Source organism: Vidua chalybeata, chromosome 22 (assembly GCF_026979565.1).
Source record: "Vidua chalybeata isolate OUT-0048 chromosome 22, bVidCha1 merged haplotype, whole genome shotgun sequence".
In the NCBI taxonomy this organism is placed as follows: domain Eukaryota; kingdom Metazoa; phylum Chordata; class Aves; order Passeriformes; family Viduidae; genus Vidua; species Vidua chalybeata.
This window is the reverse complement of record NC_071551.1, coordinates 3371064-3386369: the sequence shown is the minus strand read 5'-3', so window position 1 is coordinate 3386369 and position 15306 is coordinate 3371064. Positions and strand designations below refer to the sequence as shown.

Sequence of the window (15306 nt, the reverse complement as noted above, 5' to 3'; positions counted from 1 at the left end):
AGCAGACTCATCCCCAAACCCCAACTTCCACAAGGGCTTTACCTATTGATGAGAACAGCCTTAGCTAACTAAATATTGATGAGATTCCACTAAACCAGAGAAAATGAACACACTGTGGAGTTTGACATTGTAATGAGAATTATGGGCCTCATGTGGTTCTTTATTGTTATAAAACAGCTACTCAGAGCTCACAAAATGATTCTTTATTCATTGAACTTGGTGTTGCTGGAGTTTAATTGGTTAACGTAGTGCTTGATGAGTACAGAACTGACAATAGTTGGGTAAATTCTTCCCATTTTCTTATCAGCAAGCCTCCATTTATGCATTCTAAAATTCATTCTCTTCTTGATTTTTCAGCATATTTCTAATAGTTATAGTAATGATGGGAAGGAGAAGTACAATAATGATACCTACCCAAAGAAATGCGGTCTTTGCAGGTTTTCCCAAGACTCGGCTTTGTGGATTTTCTAAAGCTTCTCTAGCTGTGGAATCACACATAGCTTTGTAGGCTGAGAATGTGTAAAATTCATTAACTTCCCCTTAATTATTAGTGGAAGAGGCAGGAGCTGACAAACCCAACACTATGCAAGGCAGGAGCACTCAGGGCAGTTGGTGCTAATGAATTCTGTGACTATCATGAGTTATTGGTTTTATTGTGAAGTCTTTCTGTAAAACATTACAACATATTTCACGTGTGATTGCAGGCTGTTTCCACCACTGTTAAGCTGGAGTCAGTTGCCTGTTGCAGAGCTACTCTGTGTAACACAGGAAATCCTACGGTGAGTAACTAAAGCATGGTAAAGTAGTCAGCTGTGATGACTGAGATATCGATTCCAGCAGGTATAGCCAGGAAGCAGAAAACAGGAAAAAATAAAGTATTACAAAGAAAATTTAAACCCAGAAATAATAGCTTCTGATAGAGTTCCTTAGTTTTTTAATGTTTATTTCAAAGTGAAACACTCTGGTAAATATAATTTGCCTTGCTTTTTAAAGTTATTCTTATTTTCTCTAGGTAATTTAGCAGAACAATTAGAATCTGTAGAGTAATTTAACTGACTTTGTTTTTTACCACGTAGAGCATGGGAGAAACTTTCCATACTTCAGTTCTCATTTCTTCATTTTACATTATGCAAACAACTGACTGAAAGCATCTCAGAGCTTTTCATACCTGTAAGCCTGAGTCTTCTGATCTGTGAGATGGATTTAATATGCCCTTCACAGTAGCAATAAGAAGCTTTAAGAAATTACAGTTTAGTACATGCTGTACCATACATTTATGGTTTTTAAAGGTGCTGTGTATTTGCTTCATATGCCTCTGCATTTAGGCTGCCTCCTACCTAGCTTTCAGTGTCCTCCCTTTCTGTTATCTCCATCTCCCCACCCAAATAAGTAGCTAGCTCCTGTGTGCTTTGCTCTTACGACAGAAATCCACCCTGCACTGTCTGGCATAAATCTTTATTTTAGCTTTTCCTTTCTTCCTTCTCTTCTTTGAAGTCTGTCCCTTCCAAATGACTCCTAGGCTAAACAGCTGCTAACAAATTCTGGAGTAAAAAGCTGTACTGTATTTAAAAAAAAAAAGACAATTGTTATGTATCAGCATTTGGTGATGGAAATTCAGTTCTTGTATTGTGCAGTTCAGAGCAGGTATGTTTTTGAAATGTTTATTCAACTGGAGGGTTTTGTAGAGTAGCACTGGGAAATGTGGCTAGACTGTTGGGTGTCTGTGTCTCTGTTGCTGTGCAGTTCTGTTCCTCAGAGTGAATGAATTCTGCTCCATGCATATGGATTCCAAAAAGCTGCTCTGGAACATCCACTTGGGATTTCATGGCAGGTCATCACATCAGAATGAATCTTATTAAATCAGAAGTTGCTTGAATATAAATATAACAACTTCAACTGCCCTTATTTTGCCATGGCCAGGTTTGTCTGAGTCTCGGTACTCCAAATATTCAGGTTAGCAGTGTCTGCACTCTCACAGGAATCAGCAAACACAGTGAATAATTGAGACAAGGAAGACAGCAATAAAACCATCCAGAGTTTGCAGGATTATGCCTGAGCAGTACAGAGAATGGGCATCATAGGCAGAGAATAGTGTTAAGTGCTTTTAAATAATTAACATTATTTATAAATAATAGAGCTAGTAAATTTGGAATGTTTTCTAATTGCCTGATTATTTAAAAAATGCTATGGTATGTGAGTTGTAACTAGTGTGGTATAAAGAGTTGATGTGAAGACAGCAAAGCAGAGGATAATTGAATTTGTAAACTTCTGTAATATACCACTCCAAACTTGATTGGTTAGAACAGGTAATCTAAAGTTGTTATGCCTTAAAATGTGCTCTGTTATTAAAGAGACAGCTTCAGGCTATGAAGGCATAAGAACAAGTTCAGTTAAATATTGAAATCAAACCACAGTTTGACCTTTGGTAATGTGTTTCAGGTACTCACATTGTGTGCCCAGAGCACAAAGAGGTTTTCCAGCTTCTTACAGACTCAGCTGGTGCTGACATCTGGTGATGGAATAATGCAGGGCAGTTTGCTTTCCCTTCCTTCATTTCCTTCAACATCTTCCTGTCACACAAAGCAGCTCAAAGAGTGTCAAGCCCTCCCAGCTGCACTGAGCTTCCCAATGTCTCACTAGTTTTCAGGTTTCAACAGTGTTCCAATCTGCTCCTGGATCCTTTTATTTGTGTTAGAGTGCTCATGGGCAAACTCTAGAGACCAGCTAAAGAAATGTGGCTCATGCCCACATTCTCTGGAGTTAACACCTCTGGATGGACCAGCCTTGTCCATGCCCTGTTCCTGTCTGGAGGGCAGCTTGGGCTGTCACTTCACTCAGGGTGCAAACTCTGGAGGGAATTATCACCTCAGGCACCTGACTTTCCCTTGTGGAAGGAGCTAGTTGTTTTGTCAAGATGGGAAGGAACTGCCCCAGCTAAGGAAACTTATTTGGCAACATTGAATTTTCCTAAGTTCTTCATAGGCAAAAACTCAGCAATAACCCATGAGCTCTCTGGGTTTAAAAAAAAAAAAAAAAAAAAAACCAAACTGTAGTGTCTTCATCATATGGTCTTTGGGGTGTAATACCCATGAGAGGTTTGACAGCTGTCAGCCTTTGTGTTAGTCTGACTCATTGTATATTTTAATGTCAGGAATGTACTGCTCTATCACTTTATGGACAAACTGCCAGTGGTGTCACCTGAGCATTCCTGGCACAGGTTATCCATATGGAAAATAGGCAGCATTCAACAGTGTCAGTGTTAGTGTGTGCCCAGAAATCAGGAAAACACTGGAGAAGATTTTCTGAGCTTTATGCTTATTTGCATTGTATTCATTCAGAGATGCCATATGGAAGATCCCTTTAAAATTTCCCCTTTTTCCTGATTACTATGTGAGTGTAACTAACTGCAATTCATATTGTTCTGGCAGGCTTTCTTTGCTGGTATGCTGAATGTAAATAGCCATGCAGAGCATTGCAGGAAAGCCCTTCCTTTGGTTGTAGGGTGTCTTCTGTAGGGTGTCATGTGTCTTACAGAACTGTCTGCAGCATCCCTGCTTTTGGTTATAGTTCAAATGAGCCAGTGGGGGGCAGAAAACACATAGAGTAATATCAGATACAGAGAGTATTGTTTGAAAATTATAGAGCTAGAAATTTCCCTGACAAGAATAGTGGTAATTTCAGTGTGGGTAGTGTTACAGGTGTTAATTTAAGCAAAGACAGAAGTTTTGACTGTTGGTAAAACTGCATCCTCACCCTGTTTTTGATTCTTCATGGAAATGCATCCTGCTTCCAAGTAGAACTTACTGAAGAATTTAAGACAATAGAGTCTAGTGACATGATAAGTTGTTTTAATTCTGGATATAAGATTATAACAAATCCTGAAACAATTTCACTGTTCTACAATTATACATTCACCTCAGAATGGTGTAATTAAAACATTTACTGACATTTCTGGCAATGCTTGTGTTCATTTCTGAGAAAATAGCTTTACATTTTTGTTACGCCATTTTATTTTGTATTGGCTTCCTTACTCATTCATCTCTTGTTGTAAACAGTTTAGGATTGGCCTAACTTTTTTTTTTTTTTTTTAATTTTCTCAGTCATTCTCCTTTCTCTCCAATGGCACTTGACACTGTCTCTCAAAGGGAGAGTCTTTCCTGCATCAGGCAGTGCAGGCCTACACTTTGTAAAGGAACTGATATTACTTTATATTCCCATGTATCTATTATCTATATATAAGATGTATATCTATGATTTTTTTAGTAGATGTTGTTTTCTTTAACCAATACATGTTATAACATCTGTAGTTCCAAGCCTGCCCTTTCCCTCTCTTCCTCTCCTTCTCTTCCCCTTCTTTCATTTCTGTCTGTGTTTACATTTTTCCTGCTACATTCAGTTCTCTTTAAGCTTATCTCAAATTGAGCTCTCACCAGAGACAGGCTTTCTTAAGTCTTTGACCACACTCTTTATATACTGATCCTGTAGATTCACACTCTGTTACCTGCCCCAGGTTGTTTTCAAATGTGCTTTGTGTTCTAATAGTACCAGAACTTTACTGAACCAGACCACATTGCAAACCCTGTGCTATAAGGATGAGATCTTTAATGGCTACAAGAGAGAACTGAAGAGCTGGCAGAGGAAAGAAATATAAATTCACCTGAATTTGCCTCTCCTGAGAGAAAATTAAGGCCATCATGCAATCAACTTAGTGAGTAAAAAGAAGATAGATGCAATGCAGAAATTCAAGGTAATGATTTAAGGAAAGGAAAATTGAGGATTTTTAAAAATAACTTTGTAAGCAAAAAGAGATAGAAATCAGGAAAAGAAAGCAAGAAATGGAATTTTACATCAGTCTTAGAAAATTTACTATCTTTTCCAGGCCTTTAGCTCCAGAGCGGAATCCTACCACCCTACCAAAAAGTGCTAAGTACAGTGTTCCATGGAATCCCTCTTGCAGATGGCACCAGGTCACTTTTATACCATGGTCCTCTAATCGTTTCTTGTAGAGCAGTCCATCATCTCTAAGCACATCAAATTCGCAGGTCAAAATGAAAGTCTCAGGAAGCTGAGCAATAACACTGTCTTCAGCCAACAGTGGTGAAAAAACAGGGTCAAACAAGGACTCGACCAATTCACAGATTTCTTCTGAGGGTCGATGTGTTGGACTTGGTTTGTAACCTCTTGTTTTAAACTCATGAGGGATGTAGTCAGGACTCACCCATTTCTGATATTTCAGTCTCCGATCTTCTGAAACATGGCAACCTTTAAATAATTCTTTGATGAGGCCCAAGTCCAGATTAACATACTTCAAGCCAAAAACAAGGGTTCGTTCCTTTAGCAAAATGGGGACTCCCCAATTCTGCTGATAAGAAGGCAAATTTAAGTCCACACACTGCAGAAAAGGATATATTAGGATTTGTGCTCTCAGCTTTGGGAGATCTCTTCTGTTCACCAGAGCTTGGGCAACAGCAGCAGTGAGTGTCCCTCCACTGCTGTCTCCACAGATGACAACGCGGGAAGGGTCGACTCCATGGTCTTGTGCATTCCTCAGAAAATGGATGGTAGCAGTGAGACAGTCCTCAAACTGGGCTGGAAATGGGTGCTCAGGAGCTAAACGATACCTAAATAGGAGTGAAAGTGTTTTAGCACAGTCATTTCTACTGAATGGGCCCAATGGAATTTGACATTCAGTTATAAATACTCTGTGATTATAATTGCAGCAATAGAATTCATCCAAATTAGTGCTTTTGAGTCATTATTTGCTACTGTTCATGTTTGGGAGAGTCAGTACACTGTTCTACCTTTGCAAAATACTTCTTTAAATATCTTTTAAGTGACTGAAGGCACATGAGAGTTGTTTTGGGATTAGCTGCAAGGCAGGTGTGTCAATCAGTTATCATTAATTCCAGTTAGAAAACGAATATTTAACAACAAATTGTTAGAGAATATGAGCATAGAAAATATGAGCATAGAAAATTGATAGTGAAAATCTGAAAGGTTTTCAGGATTCTGGAACCTGAATTCTTTAAACAGAATCAATGAGTTATTGGTTCCTCAAGTATTTTAGGATATAAACAGCAATTAGTGCAATTGTAATCAACTCTTTGCCTGAACTTTTAGACATTGTTTCTTTTTAAAAAGTATTACAGCTCATCAGAGAAATATTTTTAATGGTCATCTCAGGTTGACTACAAGTTAAATGTGGATTTTCCATTTCTTCATGCAAATGCATCATGCCTGCAAGTATAACATACTGAAGAATTTAAGACAATAGAGTCAAGTATTTAGATTTCTTTTGAGGGTGGATATGTTGAACTTGGTTTGTAACCTCTTGTTTTAAACTCATGAGGTTCTTTTATTTTTCAGAACTTTAAAAATGAGTATTTGGTGTTCTGGGCAACTGTGCTTTCAAAAGAAATAGTTATACTTCAGGCTTTCAGCCTTAGGTGGTTTGAATATGGCTCTAGAAAACAAAAACATCCTCATGTCTTAGTGTTAGCTACAAATTATAAAATTACTGTAATGGATTTCATTTGGAAATAAACAATTGGGGATTAGTTGGCTATTTCCTGAGAGGAATTAGTGCTGGTGAAAGGCATGGGATCATTAAGTACAGGTACTGAATGTACTTCACGAGGAGCTTGACTGCAGTAAAGGCTTGCAAAGGTCGGGTCAGAGTGTCTGGGCTGGGTCTGCTTACCCAACACACACCACCACTGAATTGGTCTTCCTGCAGAAGTAGCGGCACTTTCTTTCGTAGGCCCCTATAAAACAGAATCGTTCACTGGAATTATAACTCACTTCAAAAATAAATGGAATGAAAATATTCTGAAGTTCTTATCTCTCTTGCATGGCTAATGCTACATAACATGTGTAGCATGTGGCATGGTCTGATCTGGGCATTGCTCACCATTTCCTTACACCTGTGAGAATTTTCTGGCTGGTAAGAAACCTAGAATTTAAACCAATGCATTGTTTTGGTCCCCTCTTTGGAAAGTTACAGACAGGACCACTGCTGCCACTTTTAAAGTGATTTTGAAGGGGAGAAGTTGTTTAAAACAAAAACAACAAAAAATCTGCTAAATCCAGTACAAGAATTTTTCTTGTGCATGAGGCACCATCTCATCTCTTTCCCATTCACATTCAAAAATGTGATTTTTCCTTGTTTTTCCACTATAAAGACACACAGCATGATACACACATGCAAGCTTGCACACACTTGGGAACAAAAAAATGGGTGATTTAAATAAGAAATAAAATTCTAATGAGATTTTCAACTTTTCTCATAAGCATAAAGAGGAAGGAAGAAAATAGGTATTAAAAATTACTGGAGACTATTCTAGATATGCAATCTGGATAAAGACAATTTAACATGATGCCTATTGCACAAAAGTAAATTGATTCTGCTGTCCTGAAATTATTTTTTTTAATTTATAATGTTAAACTCACTAACTCTTGTAATTTAAGACACACCATATCAGATCAGAAACTGCGTGGTGTGTGGTTCTGGAGTGTCCCTCACTGGGGATATTCCAGAGCTGTCTGGACACAATCCTGTGCCCTGTGCTGTGGGATTGATTTATTAAAAAAATATGGATATTGATCTAGCACCAATATCCAACTGTGACGGACAAAAACTCTCTAACAGTTTAAAGTTAGAAAGTGTATGTTCATTGCGGCGCCGGGCAGCGTGCGGGATAGCTCCCAAATACACACTGCACCTTTCAAATGATTACAGAGTCCTTTTATCCACACCAGAATTGAATACCCAAAATACAAATGCATATTCATCATTTTGGTCCATCCCATTCCTCACTTCGTATGCTAATCATTCCCAAAGCTATTAAGCATGCGTAGTTTGTTCCTTGAAATGGGTCGGTGGTCCCTTTCATGGGGAGGGGTCCCAAAATGAGGAAATCAATGAAGTCTTCCTCATTTTGACCTTTCTACCTTTTCAATGCAAATATGACAAATGAACCTTGGTAGAACTCCCATTCCTTGTCTTCAATTGGTTTCAGAACAGAGGAGGCCCACGATTGTCTCATGTTCCTAAAAGCTGTTTGTCAGTTTCTATATTCTTCATTACAAACCCAGCTAACTAAACATTGTGTTGACAAGCAATCAATTCTTAGTTAACTACCAACTCTTAACTTCATCAAGGCCTACTTACAAAATCCCTTTATTTTAATTAACTCTAGTAAAGGTTATCTCTAACTAAAATCTTAGCTCCTCTAAAATCTCTAAATCTCTTAAAGTTTATGTTTCAGGATGGCCCTGCTGGAGGAGAGAGGTGGGACCAGGTGACCCACTGTGGGTCACACATCCCATTCTGGATGCTGCATGTAGTTATAGCTTATATTATTTATATTACTTACGGATACTTCCAAACTGGCCAACTCCTCCATGAAAATAAAGAATTCCCCTTCTTTGGTTATTGTTTGATGTTTTTAGCTGGTAAATTCTCACTTTAACCCTTTCAAACCTTAAGTCCTTGATAAGAAGACGTGTATCCTTTAATGGTGGTATTGTCTCCATTACAATCCTGAGGAAATGCATCTCTGAGATTATACCTACTTTGTCCAAAAATGTTGCCTGGTGATAAAAGAAACCACAAGAGACCAAATTAGTGTAAATTTCTACCTAACCTGGAGAATGGTAATGAAATTTTTTTTAAATCCATGGTCAATTCAGTAGGAAAACAATCAAATTATCAATAGTATCAAATACTTCACCTTGTCAGGTGTTCCAGTAGCCATGTGCCTGAACAAAATACAGAGAGTAGCTACAGTATTTTAAACCTTAGTTTTGGATGAAGAAACATAGCCAATACTTTTGTTTCCCTAACTCACACTCTGTTTAAACTTGCAGGAAAAAAAAAATCCATAGCATCTACCACATCTCTGTCCTCCTGACCAAGAATAGCTTTGAACCCTGGCTTGATCATCTCACAGCTCACTGATTCTTACTTAAACACTCGGGCTAAGGTTCTTATGTCACTGTGGGCTCATTTACTCCATTGCATCTGCATGGCTTTAAGCTGTTTCACTAGTAGCCTGCTCTAGTCTATTCCTGCTCAAGATGAAAAATATGAGGGAGTATCACTATATTTCCACTAAATTGGATTCAATTTTGCACTACTTCCACAGCAGACATCTCTAATGGGCAATTCATTTTGTTGTGCTGCCATTATTCATGCATATGCATTTCAATGAGAATTATACATATAAAGGTCTTCACTGCATAGATAATAAAAACCTGCCCTTGTGGTTTTCACCTCATATTTCACAGACCTCATGTGGCTCAGTAACATGATGCTGTTAAATTTGGTGTAGGTATCCTATTTTAGATCATCTGAAGAGCTGATCCCATGCACAGGAAGGATTGTCTTGTGGCAAAGTTATAGTCTCATACAGATTCCTTCTATAGAACTCCTGGTCCGTATCCGTGGGAAAATAACTTTACTTATTTATTCTTCAATTTCCCTCTGGTAATTTCTTTCCTTACACTAATAATTTTGTAACAGTAAAGGTTAAACCTGCAATTAGCTATATCTGCATGGAATATGGAGATCATCTTTTCTTGAAAATAGTAAAAGGAGTCCTAGGAGATCTTACCAACCGCAGTGTTTTGGTGTTGCCCTTTGTCCCAGCTGAACACTGGATATACTTGTACACTTTAATTTTCCATGCAGTTTTGACTTCATGAATTGTCAGCCCTTGAAAGAATTTGGCACAAATAATTTGCCCAACAGCCATAGCAGGAGTTGCTACATGATGTGAACTCTACTTGCATTTAAACATTGGTTTAATCCTCTGTTAATGTCCTTATCTCTCTGCTCCAATCAGGCAGTGTGTGACTGTGCTTGTGCTTGGTCTCTCACTGGCCATCAGAAGGAATACAAAATTGTAAGATCAGAAGTTTGGAATTACATAAATCACCAATGAATTTCTAAATTGTGCAGTTCCACTTTTAACAAATGAATTACACAAAAATAAAACATCGATGGATAAAGAGTAATCACACAATTTATACACTGTATAATACTTGTAAGAAAATTAATTTTGACTTCAATTCATATCCAATTTTATTGGTTTGCTCTCAAAGCAGTGTTGAGGCTTGGGTGTGGCACCAGAGACATGGTGAGTCACCTTGGGAGCTCACTGACTTAAACAAAATTTACTAAGCAATGGGGCAGGGAAAGAAAGGAAGAATTAACAACATTAGAACATAGAATTGAAGTGAAATGTAATGCACAAGCCAAAGAGACTGAATAGGTTTTTTTCACAATTTAAACAACTAAAAGCAGCTTAGTTTAGGTATCACAGAAGGGTTTTTAAATGGCTGGGGCAACAGTTAATTCAGGACAGGATGATTGAGGAAACGGAAAGACAAGTGCATGTCATGTTTTAGTTTTGAAAAGAAACAAGGATGAAAAGCGAGGAAGGATCAAAAATGTGCCAAAAACAATGACACAGAAAGTCAGTTTAGGTATTACATGTACTGTCTCAAAGAAGAAAGTTGTTCAGGCACATTGAAAGGCAAATGATGATGCATGTGGCAGCTCTCTTCAGATGGCTCAAAAGGAGAGTGACAGGTTTGTAGGAGAGAGCTGACATCACAGACATCATTTAGCTGCTCACTCTGTAAGCAAGCACGGTGTTACATAGAGCAGAAATTTCACATACACAGGGCAAGTTACCTTCTAAGCCTTCCAGCGCTGCCTTGAGACAGCAGGCATGAAAAGCTAAAACACAGGCCATCAGAAGAAAACTGGGAATTGCAGTCTGCCCAATTTTATTTTTCACAAATATTGCCTTTGGTGCTGCATAGCAAAGAGGGGAGTCTATTATGCCCAGCACAGCTGAAGGAATCTGCTTACATCACCTAATCAGTCCAACTGCATATTTGCAATTTATTTAAACATTGATTCTAAAAAACATCACCAAACCATTATCCCTCTAAAATAAACAGAATTAAAAACTCAGGTTTTAATTAAGTTTTACTTACCAGACCAAGCCCAAAGTTAACGAGGTAATGAAGAAAATAAAGCTTTTGGTGCTCACTGATTCCACGAGGAATTTCTGCTTTGGGATGTTCATAATAGAAAGCAATTGCCACAATACCAGTCAAAAGAGAGAGAAAAATGGCCAGGAGAAGTTCCATCTTGCTGTGTTGGTAGGAGACCGAGAAGGAACCAGCTGTGGCCTCCTCCCCCTTTTTTAGACTTTCAGATTTCTGAAGGTAAAGGCACAGCTGTTCTCGTCATAGCTCATAATCCAGCTTTTAAAAATGCCAGTAGGAAGATGAAAACATGTGGTAACCCGACCATACAATTAGACAGTAACAATTAGTTGTGGGAGAGGCTTGCATAAGCGGTTTTCACATTTGCAGGAACAAGACCGTGCCCATCGCAGCAGAACTATGACTTGATGGATCATTGTAGTGGCAGTTTATGGGAGGACAAAAGCTTGTTCTCTCTCTGTTTTTTGATTACAGGCAAGTCTTTATTATTGGTGAGTTCCCGTGCAGCATTTCTTGGTAATCATCTTCTGAGCTGCTCAGATTCTTGCTTTGTTGTGCCTCCATGCCTTACTTTTTCAGACTTTCATTGAAATCAAGGCTTAGTGTCACAGAAATGTTTCATCACCTGTGATGGCAGATTTTGGATGCTGCTGACATTGCACCTTTGAGTCTAGTGGAGCCAGAGGCAGCTGCAGCCTGGTCTGAGAGCTGTTCTTGCCTCATCCTCCTCAATGGCTCTTCTCCTGCAGCAGCAGGTTTTTGTTTGGTTTTTTATCTGCCTTGGTAGTGCTGCAGTCTCTATCTTCCAGGAAGATATTATGTGCAGATGTCATTCCAGATAGAAATACAATTCCAACTGATGAGAACTAGACTTGAACTTCATGATGTCAGGGCTAGTAGCACTGACCAGACATCAGCAGCCCACTCTTTTCTGTGGTGAGCTCTAGGATCTTCCTCTGGAGATAACATACTTTCCCACACACAAATAATTAGTGATAAGATTTACCCTGAAGCAAAAAAATATCTGTAAAGCACAGTTCATGTGATGTCACCTTTGGGAACTGTGTTTTTAGCAGTCTACTTAGCCTGTGAAGGCAGCAGATTCTCATTCTGAAAAATCACAGTGTGGGTAAAATCTGTAAATTTATTTCTTAAATACTAATAAAATAATATAAGGGATGGGCTGACCTTGAATTGTATAATAAAATGAAACTAAAGACAAAGAACCCCAGGGCTTTAGGATGCATAGTCCATTGACTATGACATTCCATGACCTGCAAAGGAAATGGCTCAGGCTTGATACCTGACTTCAGAAACTGTTTAGAATAAGCAGGATGGAGCTTCATTTTTGAGTCTGGTGTCATACTTTCTGAGAAGCTGCTGATTCCATGTTCTGCTCTTTCTGTTTCTTCCAAACTATTTCTTCATTTTATCCAACATCTCTTTGTGGATTTTCATTTCCCAATGTCCCCGTGCCTCTCCCTCCCTTGCTAAAAGGTTATTCATATGCTAAGTGTAAAATCAGATTCCTTATTGTTTATCCTTCAGGATAATGCCATTTCATGCCCATCTCGATAAGGGATTTAGGTGAAAGGCACATTGCCTGGGAATTGGGACACTTTTGGAAAATGGCAGTGCACAGAGGGTTCAGCTTTCTTACAACTCAGGCAAGAGCATTGGGAAATACTGTTGCACAAAACACGATTGCAGCTCCCTTCTTCAGCATTTAATAGTGGAAGTAATTGATTGGCCAATGCTAAACTCTGCTGTCCCAGTGGGTGAGGTGTGGTCTAAGTACATCTACCAGATTTGGCCCTTCTGGGGATCTAAGAATGCTCTTGACACCTGTGACAAGATCCTTTGTACTGCAGTTCTTACCACCTATGGTTCTGTGATCTAAATCTTTGTGGTGCCAATTCACCCACAGCTGGTAGGTCTTGGACTCATTTGGGCACGTTGACAAGGTCTGGACTTCACAGCACCCCCAGGGGCTCCACACAAAGACTGGATGTGCTGGAAGCTGTCAAAGAAACAAACTAGTTGGTTTCTGAAATAATAATGTGCTTTTTCCTTTGGGCATTCCTGGTACAGAGTAGTACTTAATACTGTGTAAGCTTAGTCTCAGCAATTCACAAGCTTGAGGACTAGGATGGAGAAAACCATTCCCTACATAATTTTTCAAATAAATGCTCTCTCTAGCCTCTGATAATTTTTTTACCTTGTCTCTGCTCCTGTGAGATAAAGCAGGGGATAGAGCAGGCCAAACCCCTATTTTCTCCTACACCAGGGACTCCCTTTCTTATTAATTTCCAGTGAAAAGCTTAATGTCCGGGCCTGAATTCTTGTCATTCCTTGTTTTTTTTCTGTGATATGGGTGCACATGCAAGGGGAAAGACTGAGCCAAGTGTAGTAGATGTAAAACATTCTCTGCCTCTGGATCATGGTGCTTGATCAGCTGGCAACAGAACTCACTGTAAATGGAAGCCTGTACTGGGATACTGGGAAACATTCCAGAGAAAGTGTTGTGCAACCCAAGAAGCTCCTTTTGGGTTCTGCAGAGCATGAGAACCAGCTGGTGCTGGAAGCCTGAACTTGAACAGGAACTGGCTTGCAGTCCTCACTCTCTGGCTGCATAAGTCCTTGAGGAATGACTTTGATGTCCATTATTCTGTAGGTGGCACCGATTGTCATTATGTTTTGTACTTGATTTTTTTTTTTCATTTGTACATGAAAATGTCATGCTTCGGGGACTATAAGAAGGTCTTCAAACATTCTATCTTAGCAATGCAAGACACATAGCTGATCTGTAATTAATTAAATTCATTAAAATAAAGAATAGGAAGACATAGAGACAGTTAGATCATGTGATTTCTTAAGGCTTAGAAAATCTGGGAGTCACGATTAAACAAAGAATACATTATTTCAGCACTTGCTGTTCTCTGCTTACCCATCTGCACTCAATGGTTATAATCCATAATTAAAGAGAACTGCATGTTCAAGAGAACTAATAATGCTGCTGCCATATTATAAAGATAATTTGTTATTATTTGTAGTAAATTAAAGACCAATGGATAAAGGACCATGGAAAAATCTCAGGAGTAGATCAGTGTCAAGTTAGGACATTGACCCATAAATGAGGCATAATTCCATGGACTGATAAAGGAGAGAAAACAAGTATTGAGTGGCTGAACTGACAAGAAGTATAATGCTGCACTGAACTGTGTGTAAAATAGCATGAGCTTGTCTGTGACCATCTCATAACTTAAAAAATATAAGGTGGAACTGTACAGACCTCATTAGTTCTGGAACTTGCCAACCTTCTCCAACTTCTCCAATATCATTAAATTTCTTGCAATGCTTTTATAGCAGATACAGACTGTTGGCCCAGCTTCAGCTACTAATGTGTGAGCTGGTAACCCAACCTTTGTCTTCATAACCAAAGCAGATTCTGAGGTCCTCAAAGAGTGGAACATTTGGAACTATCACATTATTTACCCCTGGAAGCATTTCTCTGCTTGAAGAGCAAATTGCCTGCAACAGGAAAAATGAAACAAATAAACTCTCTGTTGTGTCAACAGAGTATGAAGAAATGTAAATTCATTTTGCTGAGAGGGACTGGAGAATGAGAACCTCCGAGCAGTGACTTGTTGCTGCAGAGATGTGAACCTGCTCACCTGCCACCAGCATTCATTAACATGGTGACGACATGGAACATTAAGCCCACGGTCTTCTTCCTACTCACAGTTTGCCTGGCAGAGAGTAGACATGTACTAACCTCTTTCCATAGTCATGTGTGCATGGATTTTATAAAGGCAAGGTGGTTGCACAACAATTAAACATTTTACAATTCCTAGGCATTCTATGCTCAGCTGTTTTGCTATGCAATAGCAATTATTTTTGGCATCTGTGTTTAGCAAGGGTGGATCTCGCCTAATAAGCAATATAACAATTACAGCAAGATAACAGTTGACCTCCGATTTTTCTTTGGCTTTGGATATCCACAGAAATTATTTGGCAGGTTCCATGCTATTTACATCCTTTCTCCCCAAAAGCCAGGTAAGCTGAATACAATCAAATGCTGCTCAGAAAGGAACTTTATAGAATATAATTTAGAGGATATTCAGTTATTTTTGAGCAGTTCTCCCTCATTTCATTTCTGTTGCAGTCTCAGGTACCTCCTGGTACTCATCTCATGCACTATGTGAACTGTAACAACCTGCCTGTCCCCCTTTTCCCTTTAAAATCAGGTTTGTAAGTACACCCAATTCCTCCCTTCAGATTTTA

The 15306-nt window shown here is 38.9% G+C and overlaps 2 protein-coding genes across 10 annotated transcripts in view; one reads left to right on the top strand and one right to left on the bottom strand.

Annotated features, from left to right (window-relative positions):
* Positions 1-15306, top strand: part of DHRS3 (dehydrogenase/reductase 3) — a 75526-nt gene that overhangs the window by 16512 nt on the left and 43708 nt on the right. For 6 of the 9 annotated variants that reach the window (XM_053963088.1, XM_053963092.1, XM_053963081.1 and 3 more), the window contains exon 2: positions 705-779. The exons of the other annotated variants lie outside the window; for them this stretch is intronic. The gene's annotated coding sequence lies outside the window, so the exon portion shown is untranslated. The remainder of the gene's footprint in view (positions 1-704; positions 780-15306) is intronic. 9 annotated transcript variants of the gene reach the window in all.
* On the bottom strand, positions 3829-11207 carry LOC128799024 (arylacetamide deacetylase-like 4). The gene is made up of 4 exons (XM_053963078.1): positions 11008-11207; positions 8376-8592; positions 6701-6764; positions 3829-5621 (listed from the first exon to the last, which is right to left on the bottom strand). Exons 1-4 carry the CDS (start codon positions 11161-11163, stop codon positions 4844-4846), a joined length of 1215 nt encoding a protein of 404 aa, XP_053819053.1. The 5' UTR covers positions 11164-11207; the 3' UTR covers positions 3829-4843.